At 42.4% G+C, this 22,855-nt stretch overlaps 1 protein-coding gene across 5 annotated transcripts in view; it reads left to right on the forward strand.

The window, feature by feature from the left end:
- LOC122938595 (nitric oxide synthase, endothelial-like) overlaps positions 1-22,855 on the forward strand; it is an 80,332-nt gene that overhangs the window by 50,944 nt on the left and 6,533 nt on the right. For all 5 annotated transcript variants that reach the window (XM_044294202.1, XM_044294201.1, XM_044294203.1 and 2 more), the window contains 8 exons: positions 4,071-4,187; positions 4,428-4,602; positions 5,906-6,038; positions 6,367-6,445; positions 8,483-8,673; positions 8,752-8,933; positions 9,384-9,594; positions 9,927-10,014. In XM_044294202.1, the coding sequence (XP_044150137.1) occupies positions 4,071-4,187; positions 4,428-4,602; positions 5,906-6,038; positions 6,367-6,445; positions 8,483-8,673; positions 8,752-8,933; positions 9,384-9,594; positions 9,927-10,014 (1,176 nt within the window). The remainder of the gene's footprint in view (positions 1-4,070; positions 4,188-4,427; positions 4,603-5,905; positions 6,039-6,366; positions 6,446-8,482; positions 8,674-8,751; positions 8,934-9,383; positions 9,595-9,926; positions 10,015-22,855) is intronic.

Below are 22,855 nucleotides of genomic sequence, written 5' to 3' on the forward strand. Positions count from 1 at the left end.
CACACTGGGGGCCACTCCATTTATCCAGGTCTGCTACGTGTTTCTAAAACCCCTAGTAATTATTTGGGGAAACCGGACAACAGGCTGAAAAGCAGAGTCTGATCTCCTGACTATTCAGACATCAACTCATCGTTCTGCTTCATATTTACATACACTGACCTGGTCAAGATGGGTGACAACCATGGACGGTCATTACTAAGACTAGGAACACTGGGTGACAACCACTGGTGGTCATTACTAAGACTAGGAACACTGGGTGAAAACAACTTACTAAGACTAGGACAGCTGGGTGACAATTACTGGTGGTCATTACTAAGACTAGGAAAGCTGGGTGACAATCACTGGTGGTCATTACTAAGACAAGGAAAGCTGGGTGACAATCACTGGTGGTCATTACTAAGACTAGGAAAGCTGGGTGACAATCAGGGGTGGTCATTACTAAGACTAGGAACACTGGGTGACAACCAGGAGCGGTCATTACTAAGACTAGAAAAGCTGGGTAACAACCACTGGCATGGTCATTACTAAGACTAGGAAAGCTGGGTGATAACCAGGGGTGGTCATTACTAAGACTAGGAACACTGGGTGACAACCAGGGGCGGTCATTACTAAGACTAGGAAAGCTGGGTAACAACCACTGGCGTGGTCATTACTAAGACTAGGAACACCGGATGACAACCACTGGTGGTCATTACTAAGACTAGGAACACAGAATGACAACCACTGGTGGTCATTACTAAGACTTGGAACACCGAATGACAACCACTGGTGGTCATTACTAAGACTAGGAACACTGGGTGACAACCACTGGTGGTCATTACTAAGACTAGGAACACTGGGTGACAACCACTGGTGGTCATTACTAATACTAGGAACACTGGGTGACAACCAGGGGCGGTCAGTGCTAAGACTAGGAACACTGGGTGACAACCACTGGTGGTCATTACTAATACTAGGAACACTGGGTGACAACCAGGGGCAGTCAGTGCTAAGACTAGGAACACTGGGTGGGAAAATATAGGACATGTGCGGCAGTGACTAATATAACACAGGACACGTGAACGCTGTGAGATCAGTCCCGCCGTGGACATCATACAGGAGGTGACGCCCCCTCCAGTCAGGGAGAGTTAATTCCCAGATTTGTTGAGAACACGAGCAGCACAAATCGTTTATTATATGACGCTCTCCCCGTCCAGCAGGAAACAGGATCCTCGGGAAGGAAGCGCTCCAGATTAATTTTAGAGCCCAGTTGTGTTCTCATATTATTCATGTTGTGACTAAAAAAGTGAACACGTCACAACGACCACATACCGCGCACACTACACGTGTTATACCGAGCCCACGTGTCCTAATGTACAAGATCACATGTAACATCTAGTGCTATAGAGTAATACCAGGTTCACTATAGGAAACACATGGTTCTATCAGGTAATTATATTCTTGTACATAGAAGGCAGTATTATAGCAGTTATATTCTTGTACATAGGAGCAGTATTATAGTAGTTATATTCTTGTACATAGGAGCAGTATTATAGTAGTTATATTCTTGTACATAGGAGCAGTAATATAGTAGTTATATTCTTGTACATAGGAGCAGTATTATAGTAGTTATATTCTTGTACATAGGAGGCAGTATTATAGGAGTTATATTCTTGTACATAGGAGCAGTATTATAGTAGTTATATTCTTGTACATAGAAGCAGTATTATAGTAGTTATATTCTTGTACATAGGAGGCAGTATTATAGTAGTTATATTCTTGTACATAGGAGCAGTATTATAGTAGTTATATTCTTGTACATCGCAGGCAGTATTATAGTAGTTATATTCTTGTACATATGAGCAGTATTATAGTAGTTATATTCTTGTACATAGGAGCAGTATTATAGTAGTTATATTCTTGTACATATGAGCAGTATTATAGTAGTTATATTCTTGTACATAGGAGCAGTATTATAGTAGTTTTATTCTTGTACATAGGAGCAGTATTATAGTAGTTTTATTCTTGTACATAGGAGCAGTATTATAGTAGTTTTATTCTTGTACATAGGAGACAGTATTATAGTAGTTATATTCTTGTAGATAGGAACAGTATTATAGTAGTCATATTCTTGTACATAGGAGGCAGTATTATAGTAGTTATATAAATGTACATAGGAGCGGTATTAAAGTAGTTATATTCTTGTACATAGGAGCAGTATTATAGTAGTTATATTCTTGTATATAGGAGGCGGTATTATAGTAGTTATATTCTTGTACATAGGAGCAGTATTATAGTAGTTATATTCTTGTACATAGGAGCAGTATTATAGTAGTTATATTCTTGTACATAAGAGCAGTATTATAGTAGTCATATTCTTGTACATAGGAGGCAGTATTATAGTAGTTATATAAATGTACATAGGAGCGGTATTATAGTAGTTATATTCTTGTACATAGGAGCAGTATTATAGTAGTTATATTCTTGTATATAGGAGCAGTATTATAGTAGTTATAGTCTTGTACATAGGAGGCAGTATTATAGTAGTTATATTCTTATACATAGGAGCAGTATTATAGTAGTTATATTCTTGTACATATGAGCAGTATTATAGTAGTTATATTCTTGTACATAGGAGCAGTATTATAGTAGTTTTATTCTTGTACATAGGAGCAGTATTATAGTAGTTTTATTCTTGTACATAGGAGACAGTATTATAGTAGTTATATTCTTGTAGATAGGAACAGTATTATAGTAGTCATATTCTTGTACATAGGAGGCAGTATTATAGTAGTTATATAAATGTACATAGGAGCGGTATTATAGTAGTTATATTCTTGTACATAGGAGCAGTATTATAGTAGTTATATTCTTGTATATAGGAGGCGGTATTATAGTAGTTATATTCTTGTACATAGGAGCAGTATTATAGTAGTTATATTCTTGTACATAGGAGCAGTATTATAGTAGTTATATTCTTGTACATAAGAGCAGTATTATAGTAGTCATATTCTTGTACATAGGAGGCAGTATTATAGTAGTTATATAAATGTACATAGGAGCGGTATTATAGTAGTTATATTCTTGTACATAGGAGCAGTATTATAGTAGTTATATTCTTGTACATAGGAGCAGTATTATAGTAGTTATATTCTTGTACATAGGAGCAGTATTATAGTAGTTATATTCTTGTACATAGGAGGCAGTATTATAGTAGTTATATTCTTATACATAGGAGCAGTATTATAGTAGTTATATTCTTGTACATAGGAGGCAGTATTATAGTAGTTATATTCTTGTATATAGGAGGCGGTATTATAGTAGTTATATTCTTGTACATAGGAGCAGTATTATAGTAGTTATATTCTTGTACATAGGAGCAGTATTATAGTAGTTATATTCTTGTACATAAGAGCAGTATTATAGTAGTCATATTCTTGTACATAGGAGGCAGTATTATAGTAGTTATATAAATGTACATAGGAGCGGTATTATAGTAGTTATATTCTTGTACATAGGAGCAGTATTATAGTAGTTATATTCTTGTACATAGGAGCAGTATTATAGTAGTTATATTCTTGTACATAGGAGCAGTATTATAGTAGTTATATTCTTGTACATAGGAGGCAGTATTATAGTAGTTATATTCTTATACATAGGAGCAGTATTATAGTAGTTATATTCTTGTACATAGGAGCAGTATTATAGTAGTTATATTCTTATACATAGGAGCAGTATTATAGTAGTTATATTCTTGTACATAGGAGCAGTTTTATAGTAGTTATTTGAGGAAGTAGCTTTTTGTGGGGCTTATATCTGTAAAGAATAAATCAAGGCAACTGGACGTACTGTAGATTTCTTGAAAACGTTTCACTCGTTCTTCCAGCGAGCTTTCTCAATTCTGAGTGATTGTACAAAAACGTTTTCAAGAAATCTACAGTACGTCCAGTTGCCTTGATTTATTCTTTACAGATATATACCATGACCTGGATAAATGAGAACCTTCACAGACTTTTTCTGGGGCTGTTCTCCTCCTTTCCTATAGATAATAATTACCATGTTCCAATTTCTTCTTATTTCTAATTGTGCAGAAGCTACAAGACGCGTTTTAACAGTGTGTCCCAGACGGATCAACTCGTTGCAACCTGGAAGAACAAACGCAAAGAGTCTAGTAACACTGACAGCGCAGGGCCCCTGGGGACGCTCAGGTAATATTCCACGGTCCTGTCTAGTAGTTAATAAAGGAAGTTGCATTTTCCAATATTAAGATACACTTTGCAATTTGCTTTGTCACATTTTGTCACATATGAAAGCCGATTGATTTGCCATTTGTATGCAATACTCAGGTAATTTCGGGGATCGGTTTACTTGGGGCCCTGGTCGCATTGCATTGTGGTAAATGTATTGTTACTATTTGAAAATTAAAAATCTCCATCCGTGACCTCCAGGTTCTCCGTGTTCGGCCTGGGTTCTCGAGCCTACCCCCATTTCTGTGCCTTTGGACATGCAGTGGACACCCGACTGGAGGAGCTGGGTGGAGAGCGTATCTTGCAGATGGGGGAGGGTGATGACCTCTGTGGACAAGAGGACTCCTTCCGTGCCTGGGCCAAGGCAGTGTTCAAGGTAAGAAAACATTTCATATAGCAGCTCAGGATTTGAAGGGAATGTGCATTTGGTAATGAAGTCACCGCCAGACGTGGCTTCATACACAGCGCCCCTCCACCTTAAAATAAATCTGATTAATAGGGCAGGCTGAGATGAAGAATGCCAGCTTTTCTCTGCTGTTAGCGACTTTGACAGTCTGGTTGATATGGAAGCAATTTAACATCCTGTTTGAGGTTGTCCAGCAGCGAGTCCCTGGCCTTTGATTACCTGGATCTGTAAGTTAAAGTTGCCTTAAGACAATCACATTTCTTTTACAGCAGGGTGTAAAGTAAGATGGTGTTCCTTTCTAGCCTGGATTGTAACGTGTTGTGCTGACATCTAGTGGACAGTCTAAAAACTGCAGTACATCTCAGTGCATTTTACATGGAAAGCCGTCCCCTATAAAAAAAAAAAATATAAGACATATGGCAAAAATTTTTTAAAAGAGCATAAAGAAAAAAAAAAATCCACTGTCCCGTTTACACATTTCACAATCTGGTCCTCGCAGGGAGTGAGGATGGAAGTCATTAGTCACCTAGACATAGACCACCCATCCTTATCTACAAGGAGATAAGACAGACAATGGGGTCCAGTCATCCCCTCAGAGGGGTGGATGAGAAATGACGTCAGCGAAGAGAAGAAAAAATGGATTTAGAGCAAAATCATAAACCGCTTGGCTCCATCTGCTCGATAACTTCTCCTCCAGTCACACTCAGAGCTGCATTCAGTATTCTACTGATTGGGTTTTGCGTCATACTTGTGACCTAACAAATTAGAACTAACATTTAATTATCGTCTGTGCTCCCCCAAGGCATTCGTTGCAGGGAATAAGCGGAATTGTGAACGCAGCTTTGGTTGTAAGCGGAGTAGAAGATAAGATATGATGACTGCGGTATTTACATGGTGGCTTGGTTCTTATTTCTTCTGCTCAGGCCTCAGGTCTAGGCTGTGACACGCGGTTTCCTCCTGGCCTCGTATAAGGGAGGGTCTGTCCTGAGCCATGTTGGATAAACACTGCGGCCCCTCTATCACAATCGCTTTCCTTTCCTGCCACTGAGAGGGGGAAATGGAGAGCGATAAGGAGGGAGGGACCCACACGGAGTCATGCTTGTCCTGCGCTCCCCCGTCCACCTGCCCAGTGCGGGGTCATTAACCTGTTCACTGCAACCGAAAATTGAGAACACATGTAGCAGAGCCGAATTGTCTCTTGAGCCTGGACTGCGTAGGTAGCAGGTAATATCCCAGTAGATGGGCTGATCTCGCTATTTCTCCTTCTCCTCAGGCCGCCTGTGACACATTCTGCGTTGGCGATGAGAACAACTTGAATGTCCCTGACTTTTTCGAAGCAAAGGGCAGCTGGCAGAGGTCCAAGTACCGCTTGTCCATCCAGGCCTCCTCTCCGGACCTGGTTACCGGTAATCACCATTTATTTTAGATTTATCTCACACTGGTCTTGAGTGACATCATGTCATACTCCAATCACCTCCAGAGCTGCATTCACAGGATAGCCCAGTGTCTGCACAGACCTTCCTCTTTACGCCATGCTGTGATACAATGTAGCGAAGCCACATCTACCAGTATGCGGGACGGCTGAGTCTTTGTGGAATCGGGTTTTATTTCTCACGGTTTTCACAGGGATTTTCTTTTATTCCAGGGGATGACTTTTTTTCTTTTACCTTTTTCGTATTTCTGAATTTTTTGAATCTGATCTGAGGGGTTTTGTTTCATTTGCTCTTCCCTCAGGTCTTTGTCAGGTGCACAGAAGGAAGGTCTATGAGACGACATTCATTTCAAAGGAGAATTTACAGAACGAGAAGTCCGGGTGAGGAGCAGCACGATGGCTCATGTGTGTGGACAGGATGGCATAGGGCGGGTACAGGAGACAGGATGTGTCACCGTTGTGTCGGCTGTTTTTTTTAATCTTTGCTCCTTTAAGACACAGCTATGATCAGTGACTGCAGCTTAGCTCCTTTTTCTAGTGGAGTCTGCGGTGGTCTGATATCATCTTCTTCAAAATGAAGCTCCATTTCATCAGATTGGCTTCTGTGTAAAAGCAGAAGCCCACCGCAAGCTCACTTCATGGAGAATTTTTATCTGGCATACAATACTCTCTGCAGGCTTGATTAAATCTGTATGAAGGGGGTTTCTGAAGTTGCAAATGTTTTTAATGAGTAGAGGGGAGTAAACCGCTGCCAAACTCCTCTGTGCCCCTCCAAACTCCTCTGTGTCCCTCCAAACTCCTCTGTGCCCCTCCAAACTCCTCTGTGCCCTTCCAAACTCCTCTGTGTCCCTCCAAACTCCTCTGTGTCCCTCCAAACTCCTCTGTGTCCCTCCAAACTCCTCTGTGCCCTTCCAAACTCCTCTGTGCCCCTCCAAACTCCTCTGTGTCCCCCCAAACTCCTCTGTGTCCCTCCAAACTCCTCTGTGTCCTTCCAAACTCCTCTGTGCCCTTCCAAACTCCTCTGTGTCCCTCCAAACTCCTCTGTGCCCTTCCAAACTCCTCTGTGCCCCTCCAAACTCCTCTGTGTCCCCCCAAACTCCTCTGTGCCCCTCCAAACTCCTCTGTGCCCCTCCAAACTCCTCTGTGCCCCTCCAAACTCCTCTGTGCCCTTTCAAACTCCTCTGTGTCCCTCCAAACTCCTCTGTGCCCCTCCAAACTCCTCTGTGTCCCTCCAAACTCCTCTGTGTCCCTCCAACTCCTCTGTGCCCTTCCAAACTCCTCTGTGCCCCTCCAAACTCCTCTGTGTCCCCCCAAACTCCTCTGTGCCCTTCCAAACTCCTCTGTGCCCCTCCAAACTCCTCTGTGCCCTTCCAAACTCCTCTGTGCCCCTCCAAACTCCTCTGTGCCCGTCCAAACTCCTCTGTGTCCCTCCAAACTCCTCTGTGCCCTTCCAAACTCCTCTGTGTCCCTCCAAACTCCTCTGTGTCCCCCCAAACTCCTCTGTGCCCTTCCAAACTCCTCTGTGCCCCTCCAAACTCCTCTGTGTCCCTCCAAACTCCTCTGTGACCTTCCAAACTCCTCTGTGCCCTTCCAAACTCCTCTGTGCCCCTCCAAACTCCTCTGTGCCCTTCCAAACTCCTCTGTGCCCCTCCAAACTCCTCTGTGCCCTTCCAAACTCCTCTGTGCCCCTCCAAACTCCTCTGTGCCCCTCTAAACTCCTCTGTGCCCCTCCAAACTCCTCTGTGTCCTTCCAAACTCCTCTGTGCCCCTCCAAACTCCTCTGTGACCCTCCAAACTCCTCTGTGTCCTTCCAAACTCCTCTGTTCCCTTCCATATTCCTCTTTGCCCTCCAGATACCTCTGTCCCCTCTACATTTCTCTGTCTTCCTCCACACTCCTATGTCTTCTCCAGACTCCTCTATCCCCTCCAGATGCCTCTGTCCCTGCAAATTCCTGTGTCTCCCTCCAGATACCTCTGACACCCTCTAGACTCCTCAGTCCTTTTCAGACTCCTCTATCCTCTCCAGACGTCTTAGTCCCCTCTAGACACTTATGTCCCCTCTACATTCCTCCGTCCTCTTCCAGACACCTCTGTCCTCTCCAGATTCCTCTCCCTCCAGTCTCCTCTGTGCCCTTCCATACCCCTTTGTTTTCTCCAGACACATCTGTCTCCCCCTAGATACCTCTGACTCCCTTCTGACTCCTCTATGCTCTTGCAGACCCCTCTGTTCTTTTCAAACCCCTCTGCCCCCTCCAGATATCTGTGCCCGTTCAGAACCCTCTGTTCCTTGCAGAGCCCTCTGTTCTCTCCAGACTCCCCTGTCCCCTTTATGAGATATCTGTGAGTGAGTACTGGTAATAGGTAGGCTTTAGATCTCCATCATATGTCCCTTATCTTCTTCATCTTTCCTAACCACAGCCGTTCAACCATCTTGGTCAAGCTAAACACAGAGGGCCAGAGTGAACTAAAATATTCTCCTGGAGACCACCTGGGTGTGTTCCCATGTAACCGAGAGGAACTGGTGCTGGCTTTGCTGGAGCGTGTGGAAGATCCTCCAGCCTCTAATGACACTGTACAAGTACAAATCATGGCCAAAGACTTGGGCCAAAGTAAGTATGAGCTGCCCCGGCCTGAGCGTCCTTACTGCTGCAGTCACTATCTAAGGCTCTGTATTCTTCTGCTCACAGGCCTGGTCAGCAGTAGTAACGATACCTGGGTCTCCGAGACCAGAATACCACCTTGTACACTGCATCAAGCACTGACTAATTACCTGGACATTACTACGCCCCCGACACCCCAATTCCTGCAGCTGCTTAGCGTCCTATGCGAGGATCCGGATGAACGACAGAAGTTGGAGACCCTGAGCCAGGTACGACTCGGACTGTGGTAGATTAAGTACTTAATAAATTCAGACTCAAGCCACCCCTCTTCCATGTTTACATAAATCATGGTGCTTAGGAACAGAGGAAGCTGCTCAAGTTAATACCGCCCATGAGGAGCAGAGGGTGGGGCTGTCATTACTTTGGCCCCACCCTCTCAGTTAGCAGAAAGCTGATGTAATGGCTGCCTCTATAGTACATACACCTTTGACTTACATACTGTATATGCCTCTTGTCTCCTTATCAGTATGGGCTCCTATAGATAACCCCTCGAAATATGGGCTTGTGAGAAACCTCCAGTCTATTATATAGAGCTGAGCCTTCATATGCCCCAGAACATGATTCCCACCAAATTAGGCACTTGGACTTGTCTACTGACTTATTCGACAAACATATGAGGAACAATATGATAACCAGGATATTATTTGAACCTTTCACAGGATGCCCGTCAGTACGAAGAGTGGAAGTGGTACCGGTGCCCGACCATATTGGAGGTGCTGGACGAATTCCGGTCCATCAGTGTCCCCAGCTCACTTCTGCTCACACAGCTTCCACTCCTCCAGCCACGATATTACTCCATCAGCTCCTCCTTGGAGGCCTACCCCGACCAGATCCACCTGACGGTGGCAGTGGTGTCGTATCACACGCAGGGTGAGCATCTACTGGAAGGGGGAAAGGTGGGGGGTCTTAGTAACAGTATTACGTTTCTGCTTCAGTGGTGTTAAAAATGGTGGCTGCTGAGAGCCAAACACTTACCTGTATGTTTTTGGGGAGTAGGTGTACTTAACTGAACTAATAGGATAATGAATATGGCACAGTGTTCACACTGCCTAGTCACCGTCCCTTTAAAATGTAAATTTGTGAAAAAAATGGCTTCATGAATAAATACACTGTATACCCAAATCTCCTGAGCGATAATCCATACAAGAACTTCTACGTGTCTATTATAATCATCTTAACCTCGATCTCATCATGTTCTGTAGAAAACAAAGGTCCTCTTCATTACGGCATTTGCTCAACATGGCTGGACCAGCTGACCCCTGGATCACACGTGCCTTGTTTTGTGAGAGGGTAAGATGAAATTGTTATAATACTGCCCCTACATACAAGAATATAACTATTACAACACTGCCCCCTATGTATGAGTATATAAAAAACTACTGCGGGGTTTCGCTCTGGTAGACGGGGTAAGCGGACGCAGTACAGAGGCAAAATACAAGTTCTTAACTCAAACTTCAGTGTTTATTCACACTTGCGGCAGTGGCATAAAACAACATGTCACTTTGCAGTCTTGGTGTTAAGTCACACACAATAGAAAGTTCATATTGCACAAGTCACCTTGTTGGCAGTTCTGCCTCCAGTAGTCCACAGCAGACTTTAGGGGGCCTGTTCCCCTGCACATGGGTCTCAGCCCTCCAGTCCGGCACAAAGCCTCAGATCCCAGCACAGAGACCACCTGAGCTCCACTGTCAGACGTAGGTAATCCTCTTCACCTGGCAGTGCTGGCTGGTTTTTATGCTTGGCAAAACCTGGCCTGGAACATGAGGAGTAGTCACCCACCCAGCACTTTGACTACTCCCAGTAAGAGCCGTCCTGGATCAGCTATTACAGCCAGACTAAGTATCAACGCATCAAACAGCAACTGCTGCTGACACATAAAAAACGGCTCTTACTTCACCGAGGCCAGGAACCTCGATGACACCTACCTATCATCCACGATCCTTGTACCTTCTTACACTACTATAATACTGCTGCTATGTACAAGAATATAACTACTATAATACTTCCTCCTGTGTACAAGAATTTAACTACTATAATACTTCCTCCTGTGTACAAGAATATAACTACTATAATACTGCTCCTATGTACAAGAATATAACTACTATAATACTGCTCCTATCTACAAGAATATAACTACTATAATACTGCCTCCTATGTACAAGAATATAACTACTATAATACTGCTCCTATGTACAAGAATATACCTACTATAATACTGCCTCCTATGTACAAGAATATAACTACTATAATACTGCCTCCTATGTACAAGAATATAACTACTGTAATACTGCCTCCTATGTACAAGAGTATAACTACTATAATACTGCTCCTATGTACAAGAATATAACTGCTATAATACTGCCTCCTATGTACAAGAGTATAACTACTATAATACTGCTCCTATGTAAAAGAATTTAACTACTTTAATACTGCCTCCTATGTACAAGAGTATAACTACTATAATACTGCTCCTATGTACAAGAATATATCTACTATAATACTACCTCCTATGTACAAGAATATAACTACTATAATACTGCTCCTATATACAAGAATATAACTACTATAATACTGCCTCCTATGTGCAAGAATATAACTACTATAATACTGCCTCCTATGTACAAGAATATAACTACTATAATACTGCTCCTATATACAAGAATATATCTACTATAATACTGCCTCCTATGTACAAGAATATAACTACTATAATACTGCCTCCTATGTGCAAGAATATAACTACTATAATACTGCTCCTATATACAAGAATATAACTACTATAATACTGCTCCTATGTACAAGAATATATCTACTATAATACTGCCTCTATGTACAAGAATATAACTACTATAATACTGCCTCCTATGTACAAGAATATAACTACTATAATACTGCTCCTATGTACAAGAATATAACTACTATAATACTGCTCCTATGTACAAGACTATAACTACTATAATACTGCCTCTATGTACAAGAATATAACTACTATAATACTGCCTCCTATGTACAAGAATATAACTACTATAATACTGCTCCTATGTACAAGAATATAACTACTATAATACTGCTCCTATGTACAAGAATATAACTACTATAATACTGCCTCCTATGTACAAGAATATAACTACTATAATACTGCTCCTATGTACAAGAATATAACTACTATAATACTGCCTCCTATGTACAAGAATATAACTACTATAATACTGCCTCTATGTACAAGAATATAACTACTATAATACTGCCTCCTATGTACAAGAATATAACTACTATAATACTGCTCCTATATACAAGAATATATCTACTATAATACTGCCTCCTATGTACAAGAATATAACTACTATAATACTGCCTTCTATGTACAAGAATATAACTACTATAATACTGCTCCTATGTACAAGAATATATCTACTATAATACTGCCTCTATGTACAAGAATATAACTACTATAATACTGCCTCCTATGTACAAGAATATAACTACTATAATACTGCTCCTATGTACAAGAATATAACTACTATAATACTGCCTCCTATGTACAAGAATATAACTACTATAATACTGCTCCTATGTACAAGAATATAACTACTATAATACTGCCTCCTATGTACAAGAATATAACTACTATAATACTGCCTCTATGTACAAGAATATAACTACTATAATACTGCCTCCTATGTACAAGAATATAACTACTATAATACTGCTCCTATATACAAGAATATATCTACTATAATACTGCCTCCTATGTACAAGAATATAACTACTATAATACTGCCTTCTATGTACAAGAATATAACTACTATAATACTGCTCCTATGTACAAGAATATATCTACTATAATACTGCCTCTATGTACAAGAATATAACTACTATAATACTGCCTCCTATGTACAAGAATATAACTACTATAATACTGCTCCTATGTACAAGAATATAACTACTATAATACTGCCTCCTATGTACAAGAATATAACTACTATAATACTGCTCCTATGTACAAGAATATAACTACTATAATACTGCCTCCTATGTACAAGAATATAACTACTATAATACTGCCTCTATGTACAAGAATATAACTACTATAATACTGCTCCTATGTACAAGAATATAACTACTATAATACTGCTCCTATGTACAAGAATATAACTACTATAATACTGCTCCTATGTACAAGAATATAACTACTATAATACTGCCTCCTATGTACAAGAATATAACTACTATAATACTGCTCCTATGTACAAGAATATAACTACTATAATACTGCTCCTATGTACAAGAATATAACTACTATAATACCGCCTCCTATGCACAGGAATATAACTACTATAATACTGCTCCTGTGTACAAGAATATAACTACTATAATACTGCCTTCTATGTACAAGAATATAACTACAATAATACTGCTCCTATGTACAAGAATATAACTACTATAATACTGCCTCCTATGTATAAGAATATAACTACTATAATACTGCTCCTATGTACAAGAATATAACTACTATAATACTGCTCCTATGTACAAGAATATAACTACTATAATACTGCTCCTATGTACAAGAATATAACTGCTATAATACTGCCTTCTATGTACAAGAATATAACTACTATAATGATCTTTATATTTAAAAACAGGCAACAAAATATTACAATAAAATCATAGAAAAGAATAATAAATATAAAGTGACATCACTTTGATAATAAACATCACAACACATTATACAATTGCTGACACATGGATGTTCCTCCAGTACATGTTATTGCGGTTATTTTTCAGGTCTTTCTTATATATCATCTTCAGACTTTCCAGGATATTATATGAGATTTTATCACAGGTCAGGAGCTCTCTGTTGATGACCAGGCAGCACCGCGCACACCACAGATGGTACATGGTCACCACATTCACTACATACAGGGAACTTCTGCTGTATTGTCTGAGATCTGGGGGGAAGTCTCCATACAAGAGCTGATTATACGGCTGCCCCACTAGATGTGGTAACTGAAGGGACATTGACACGGCCTCCCATACCTGGACACTGAACGGACAGTCCAGCAGAAGATGCTCCATGGTCTCCAGTACCTGACGGCATTGCTCTCTAGGGCAGGATCTGTCTAGCACATTTCTACACTTTAGATTGTCCCTGACATACATTTTACCATGAAATGCCAGCCATGACACATCCTTCATGTGAGCGGGGACTCTGGGGTCCTCCAGGATTTTCACAGCCTGTTTTACATCCAGGTTCGGGGCGTTCCTCAGCTGAATATGGGCACTAAACTGAGATATCAGCAGGTTCTTATACATCTCCTTCCTACTGAACTGCTTTTCCTCACCATATAAGATTTTCCATTTAATGATCTTGCTAATTATTTGTACCGCGTACCAGGAAACGTTATTCTTAATGCGCCCCGAGATCCTCTTAATGGGGTCACCTACCGACCACACAGAGACAAACTGCTGGATCTGGTTCTTAAACAGACGACTCCACAGCTTCAGCTCAGAACTCTTACAAAATGAGAAATTCCTCCTGTAAGAAGAAGATGTCAGATCTCTCCTGAGACAGACGTTGGTAGATTCTCAGCCTCATCCAGGTCACTTAGTTTTCTTACTCTTTTTTCTCCTTCCACTACTGTGACCTTTAGAACCCCATCTTTTGGTGGACACTGGAGGGTCAGGTTCATCTTCCAGAGGGTCACCATCAGGGTTATGTGAAGAAACATAGTCCATTTCAATCTTTTCTTCTGACTCTTCTTCCCCTATCGCCCCATACTGCCCGGAGGTTATGGCCAGCACTGGCGGATCCGGGGTTTTCTTTGCTGTAGCGCTGTTCTTTCTTTTTACAGTCTGGAACCCCTCTTCATCCACAGAGGACCTCCTGAGCTTCCTGAGCCCTGCAGCTGGACCATCAGGCTTTGTAGACGTAGAGGGCAGTTTTTTAGGTGGTTTGGCAACTGGTTTACTGGTCACTTTACTCTGCAGATGAGAATTCTCTTCAGTGGCTGGTACTTGTAGTGCTACAGATGGTACTTTAGTTTCCACAGCAGGATTTCTGGATTTCAAAGCCTTTTCAATAGCTGGTACTTGTGGTTCAGCAGATGTTGGTACTTGTAATGGAGTAGTTTGGCTATCAGTCTCCAACTCTGCCGGTACTTGTAGTGCATCAGGAGGGTCACCACTCTCTACAGCAGGGTCACTAGTACTTTGCATTACTTCAGCAGGACGATTACCAGTTTCTGGGGTTGTATCTGCTCTTGCAGTGACATCCTCCTGACCTTCCTCCATGGCCTCTGAGAAGATCTCATCACTGCCTTTATTATGATCTACATGCGGACATTCCCGGAACGTATGACCAGATCCTAAACACAGGTTACAGATGACTGGACCTGTACAGTAGTCCTTTGAATGACCAAACTGTCCACAAAATGAGCACTTAATACGGGAGCAGTTGATGGCGAGGTGCCTGCCCCCACATCTGTGACACAGCCACGGCTGACCGGGGTAGTAGCATATCCCTCTCTCTGAGCCCAGGTAGAAGGAGTGTGGCAGATGTCTGGTCACACCATTGTTCTGCGCTAGTTGTATCATCACGGTGTATCCGCCATTCCAGATGTCTTCCTCATCATAGATTTTTACGGGATGACTCTTCAACAGACACTGTCTGCTCAGCCAGTGCTCCAGATCTGCCAGCGCCACCACCTCAGACTGGAACAAGATGGTGGCCTTCACTACCTGAGGCTTGGACAGCTGGATCACCTGTAGATGCTCCCAGATTGACAGTTATTTCGTGTCATTGTATATGTTCCAGAATAAGTCCAAATCATACTGAAGCTTAAAGCTGATGTCATAGATCCTGCTGGAGGGGATATGGATCAGGGCGTACACCTCAGAGGCCTTAAATTTCATGAAGTCCTTCAGAAGAACTTTCCCTATGTACAGTCTGGAGGGGAGGTCTTCTTCTGGACCCGTATATTTAATCCGTACAGCGTTCCTCCTCTGAGGTGGCGGGTTTGCCGGCCTTGTAACATTGGAGAACAATCTCCTGAATTGTGGACGGTCAGCAGGAGGATCAGTGCTGGGCCTCTCCTCTACAGGCTTACTGACTCCAGATTGTCCTGCAGATCCACCTGTGTCTGCTCCAGACTGCTGTGCAGCTGACACTGTGGACGGCTGAGGGTCCTGTATACTGACCTCCATAACAGCACTGAGCGGGGTCTCAATAACAGCACTGAGCGGGGTCTCATCCACAGCACTGAGCGGGGTCTCAATCACAGCACTGAGCGGGGTCTCATCCACAGCACTGAGCGGGGTCTCCTCCACAGCACTGAGCGGGGTCTCCTCCACAGCACTGAGCGGGGTCTCCTCCACAGCACTGAGCGGGGTCTCAATAACAGCACTGAGCGGGGTCTCAATAACAGCACTGAGCGGGGTCTCATCCACAGCACTGAGCGGGGTCTCATCCACAGCACTGAGCGGGGTCTCAATCACAGCACTGAGCGGGGTCTCCTCCACAGCACTGAGCGGGGTCTCCTCCACAGTACTGAGCGGGGTCTCCTCCACAGCACTGAGCGGGGTCTCCTCCACAGCACTGAGCGGGGTCTCCTCCACAGCACTGAGCGGGGTCTCATCCACAGCACTGAGCGGGGTCTCCTCCACAGCACTGAGCGGGGTCTCAATCACAGCACTGAGCGGGGTCTCCTCCACAGCACTGAGCGGGGTCTCCTCCACAGCACTGAGCGGGGTCTCCTCCACAGCACTGAGCAGGGTCTCCTCCACAGCTCTGAGCGGGCTCTCCTCCACAGCACTGAGCGGGGTCTCCTCCACAGCACTGAGCGGGGTCTCCTCCACAGCGCTGAGCGGGGTCTTCTCCACAGCACTGAGCGGGGTCTCCTCCACAGCGCTGAGCGGGGTCTCCTCCACAGCTCTGAGCGGGGTCTCATCCACAGCACTGAGCGCGGTCTCCTCCACAGCGCTGAGCGGGGTCTTCTCCACAGCACTGAGCGGGGTCTTCTCCACAGCACTAAGCGGGGTCTCCTCCACAGCACTGAGCCGGGTCTCCTCCACAGCACTGAGCCGGGTCTCATCCACAGCGCTGAGCGGGGTCTCCTCCACAGCGCTGAGCGGGGTCTCAATAACAGCACTGAGCGGGGTTTCCTCCACAGCACTGAGTGGGGTCTCCTCCACAGCACTGAGCGGGGTCTCCTCCACAGCGCTGAGCGGGGTCTCCTCCACAGCGCTGAGCGGGGTCTCCTCCACAGCACTGAGCGGCGTCTCATCCACAGCACTGAGCGGCGTCTCATCCACAGCACTGAGCGGAGTCTCCTCCACAGCACTGAGCGGGGTCTCAGTCACAGCACTGAGCGGGGTCTCCTCCACAGCACTGAGCGGAGTCTCCTCCACAGCACTGAGCGGGGTCTCAGTCACAGCACTGAGCGGGGTCTCCTCCACAGCACTGAGCGGGGTCTCCTCCACAGCACTGAGCGGGGTCTCAGTCACAATGTCCATACATGAAGCGCTCTCCTGCTCACACACAGGATTGCTGTTCTCATTCACTTCACCAGAGTTACAAGCTGAGTCCACTGCAATTAACTCCTTGTTGGATGGCTCACTTTGCTCCATAGTATTCCCAGCATTTTCAGAGACTGACTGCTCAGACCCCATACATAGTGACCCTGAAAGCAGTGACCCTCCAGGCGCTGCACCCACACATCTCTGAGGGCTTCCTTGCTTCACCATATTATGCACATTGCCGTAATCTTTACTTTTTATTTCTATGATTTCCTTTATCTTCACATTCTGGGCTCTGGCCTCCCTCTTTTTCTCCATTGCCCAGCTTTCCACTTTAGGTATTGTGTTTTTACCTTTATCTAATTTATCTTTTAATATATCAAGTTCACGTGTGCAGTCATCCAGGCATTCATACTTCATCAGCTTCTTCTTGGGATCAGCCTCTGTCTTTATCTCATCTCTTAACTTAGAAATGCGCCTTTCCAGTTTAACCACTTCAGCCCCGCTAGCTGAAACCCCCTTATTGACCAGGCCACTTTTTACACTTCAGCACTACACTACTTTCACCGTTTATTGCTCGGTCATACAACTTACCACCCAAATGAATTTTACCTCCTTTTCTTCTCACTAATAGAGCTTTCATTTGGTGGTATTTCATTGCTGCTGACATTTTTACTTTTTTTGTTATTAATCGAAATTTAACGATTTTTTAGCAAAAAAAATGACATTTTTCACTTTCAGCTGTAAAATTTTGCAAAAAAAACGACATCCATATATAAATTTTTCGCTAAATTTATAGTTCTACATGTCTTTGATAAAAAAAAATAGGTTTGGGTAAAAAAAAAAATGGTTTGGGTAAAAGTTATAGCGTTTACAAACTATGGTACAAAAATGTGAATTTCCGCTTTTTGAAGCAGCTCTGACTTTCTGAGCACCTGTCATGTTTCCTGAGGTTCTACAATGCCTAGACAGTAGAAACACCCCCACAAATGACCCCATTTCGGAAAGTAGACACCCTAAGGTATTCACTGATGGGCATAATGAGTTCATAGAACTTTTTATTTTTTGTCACAAGTTAGCGGAAAATGATGATTTTTTTTTCTTACAAAGTCTCATATTCCACTAACTTGTGACAAAAAATAAAAACTTCCATGAACTCACTATGCCCATCACAAAATACCTTGGGGTGTCTTCTTTCCAAAATGGGGTCACTTGTGGGGTAGTTATACTGCCCTGGCATTTTAGGGGCCCATATGTGTGAGAAGTAGTTTGCAATCAAAATCTGTAAAAAATGACCGGTGAAATCCGAAAGGTGCACTTTGGAATGTGGGTCCCTTTGCCCACCTAGGCTGCAAAAAAGTGTCACACATGTGGTATCGCCGTACTCAGGAGAAGTTGGGGAATGTGTTTTGGGGTGTCATTTTACATATACCCATGCTGGGTGAGAGAAATATCTTGGCAAAAGACAACTTTTCCAATTTTTTTTATACAAAGTTGGTATTTGTAGACAAATTTTTTTGGCACAAGTTAGCGGAAATTGATTATTTTTTTGTATTTTCTCACAAAGTCTCCCTTTCCGCTAACTTGGGACAAAAATTTCAATCTTTCATGGACTCAATATGCCCCTCAGCGAATACCTTGGGGTGTCTTCTTTCCGAAATGGGGTCACATGTGGGGTATTTATACTGCCCTGGCATTTTAGGGGCCCTAAAGCGTGAGAAGAAGTCTGGGATCCAAATGTCTAAAAAATTTAAGCATTTGGATTCCGTGACGGGTATGGCGAGTTCATGTGAGATTTTATTTTTTGACACAAGTTAGTGGAATATGAGACTTAGTAAGAAAAAACAAAAACAAAAAAAAAACAATTTCCGCTAACTTGGGCCAAAAAAAATGTCTGAATGGAGCCTTACAGGGGGGGTGATCAATGACAGGGGGGTGATCAATGACAGGGGGGTGATCAGGGAGTCTATATGGGGTGATCACCCCCCTGTCATTGATCACCCCCCTGTAAGGCTCCATTCAGACGTCCGTATGATTTTTACGGATCCACGGATACATGGATCGGATCCGCAAAACGCATACGGACGTCTGAATGGAGCCTTACAGGGGGGTGATCAATGACAGGGGGTGATCAGGGAATCTATATGGGTGATCACCCCCTGTCATTGATCACCCGCCTGTCATTGATCACCCCCCTGTAAGGCTCCATTCAAACGTCCGTATGCGTTTTGCGGATCCGATCCAGGTATCCGTGGATCCGTAAAAATCATACGGACGTCTGAATGGAGCCTTACAGGGGGGTGATCAATGACAGGGGGGTGATCAATGACAGGGGGTGATCAGGGAATCTATATGGGTGATCACCCCCTTGGCATTGATCACCCCCCTGTAAGGCTCTATTCAGACTTCCGTATGCGTTTTGCGGATCCGATCCATGTATCCGTGGATCCGTAAAAATCATACGGACGTCTGAATGGAGCCTTACAGGGGGGTGATCAATGACAGGGGGGTGATCAATGACAGGGGGTGATCAGGGAATCTATATGGGTGATCACCCCCCTGTCATTGATCACCCCCCTGTAAGGCTCCATTCAGACGTCCGTATGTGTTTTGCGGATCCGATCCATGTATCCGTGGATCCGTAAAAATCATACGGACGTCTGAACGGAGCCTGACAGGGGGGTGATCAATGACAGGGGGGTGATCAATGACAGGGGGGTGATTAGGGAGTCTATATGGGGTGATCATGGGTGATCAGGGGTTCATAAGGGGTTAATAAGTGACAGGGGGGGGTGTAGTGTAGTGTTTTGTGGTACTTTGCTGAGCTACCTGTGTCCTCTGGTGGTCGATCCAAACAAAAGGGACCACCAGAGGACCAGGTAGCAGGTATATTAGACGCTGTTATCAAAACAGTGTCTAATATACCTGTTAGGGGTTAAAAAAAATCACATCTCCAGCCTGCCAGCGATCGCCGCTGGCAGGCTGGAGATCCACTCGCTTACCTTCCATTCCTGTGAGCGCGCGCACCTGTGTGCGCGCGTTCACAGGAAATCTCGGCTCTCGCGAGATGACGCGTATATGCGTGACTCTGCGCAGGGCTGCCGCCTCCGGACCGCACATCTGCGTTAGGCGGTCCGGAGGCGGTTAAATAAACTTTTCTTTGTCACAGTTGTACTCAATCCAGAAGCACTACAAGTTTCAGTTGACTCACCAGCCACCATTTCCAGATCATCGCTTCCAAGATCTCCATGCTGCAGGCCACACTCCAAGCTCTGGGCTTTCCCAGGATCATCAGCCCAGCTCCCCTCCCCTCCACCTGGGTCAGAAGCCATGCCCCCTCCCTGCAGGGAGCTCAGCACCACACGTCTATCCTCTCCTATGGACAAGAATATAACTACTATAATACTGCCTCCTATGGACAAGAATAGAACTACTATAATACTGCTCCTATGTACAAGAATATAACTACTATAATACTGCTCCTATGTACAAGAATATAACTACTATAATACTGCTATGTACAAGAATATAACTACTATAATACTGCTCCTATGTACAAGAATATAACTACTATAATACTGCCTCCTATGTACAAGAATATAACTACTATAATACTGCTCCTATGTACAAAAATATAACTACTATAATACTGCTCCTATGTACAAGAATATAACTACTATAATACTGCTCCTATGTACAAGAGTATAACTACTATAATACTGCCTCCTATGTACAAGAATATAACTACTATAATACTGCTCCTATGTACAAGAGTATAACTACTATAATACTGCTCCTATGTACAAGAGTATAACTACTATAATACTGCCTCCTATGTACAAGAATATAACTACTATAATACTGCTCCTATGGACAAGAATATAACTACTATAATACTGCCTCCTATGGACAAGAATAGAACTACTATAATACTGCTCCTATGTACAAGAATATAACTACTATAATACTGCTCCTATGTACAAGAATATAACTACTATAATACTGCTATGTACAAGAATATAACTACTATAATACTGCTCCTATGTACAAGAATATAACTACTATAATACTGCCTCCTATGTACAAGAATATAACTACTATAATACTGCTCCTATGTACAAGAATATAACTACTATAATACTGCTCCTATGTACAAGAATATAACTACTATAATACTGCTCCTATGTACAAGAGTATAACTACTATAATACTGCTCCTATGTACAAGAATATAACTACTATAATACTGCTCCTATGTACAAGAATATAACTACTATAATACTGCTCCTATGTACAAGAATATAACTACTATAATACTGCCTCCTATGTACAAGAATATAACTACTATAATACTGCTCCTATGTACAAGAATATAACTACTATAATACTGCTCCTATGTACAAGAATATAACTACTATAATACTGCTCCTATGTACAAGAATATAACTACTATAATACTGCTCCTATGTACAAGAATATAACTACTATAATACTGCTCCTATGTACAAGAATATAACTACTATAATACTGCTCCTATGTACAAGAATATAACTACTATAATACTGCCTCCTATGTACAAGAATATAACTACTATAATACTGCCTCCTATGTACAAGAATATAACTACTATAATACTGCTCCTATGTACAAGAATATAACTACTATAATACTGCTCCTATGTACAAGAATATAACTACTATAATACTGCTCCTATGTACAAGAATATAACTACTATAATACTGCTCCTATGTACAAGAATATAACTACTATAATACTGCTCCTATGTACAAGAATATAACTACTATAATACTGCTCCTATGTACAAGAATATAACTACTATAATACTGCCTCCTATGTACAAGAATATAACTACTATAATACTGCTCCTATGTACAAGAATATAACTACTATAATACTGCTCCTATGTACAAGAATATAACTACTATAATACTGCCTCCTATGTACAAGAATATAACTACTATAATACTGCCTCCTATGTACAAGAATATAACTACTATAATACTGCTCCTATGTACAAGAATATAACTACTATAATATCTAGCTCCTATGTACAAGAATATAACTACTATAATACTGCTCCTTATGTACAAGAATATAACTACTATAATACTGCTCCTATGTACAAGATATAACTACTATAATACTGCTCCTATGTACAAGAATATAACTACTATAATACTGCCTCCTATGTACAAGAATATAACTACTATAATACTGCTCTATGTACAGAATATACTACTATAATAGCTGCTCCTATGTAACAAGAATATAACTACTATAATACTGCTCCTATGTACAAGAATATAACTACTATAATTACTGCCTCCTATGTACAAGAATATAACTACTATAATACTGCTCCTATGTACAAGAATATAATTACTATAATACTGCTCCTATGTACAAAATATAACTACTTATAATACTGCCTCCTATGTACAAGAATATAACTACTATAATACTGCTCCTATGTACAAGAATTAACTACGATAATACTGCCTCCTATGTACAGAATATAACTACTATAATACTGCGCCTATGTACAAGACTATAACTACTATAATACTGCTCCTAGTACAAGAATATAACTACTA

The sequence above is a fragment of the Bufo gargarizans genome, chromosome 5 (genome assembly GCF_014858855.1).
Source record: "Bufo gargarizans isolate SCDJY-AF-19 chromosome 5, ASM1485885v1, whole genome shotgun sequence".
Classification (NCBI taxonomy): Eukaryota; Metazoa; Chordata; class Amphibia; order Anura; family Bufonidae; genus Bufo; species Bufo gargarizans.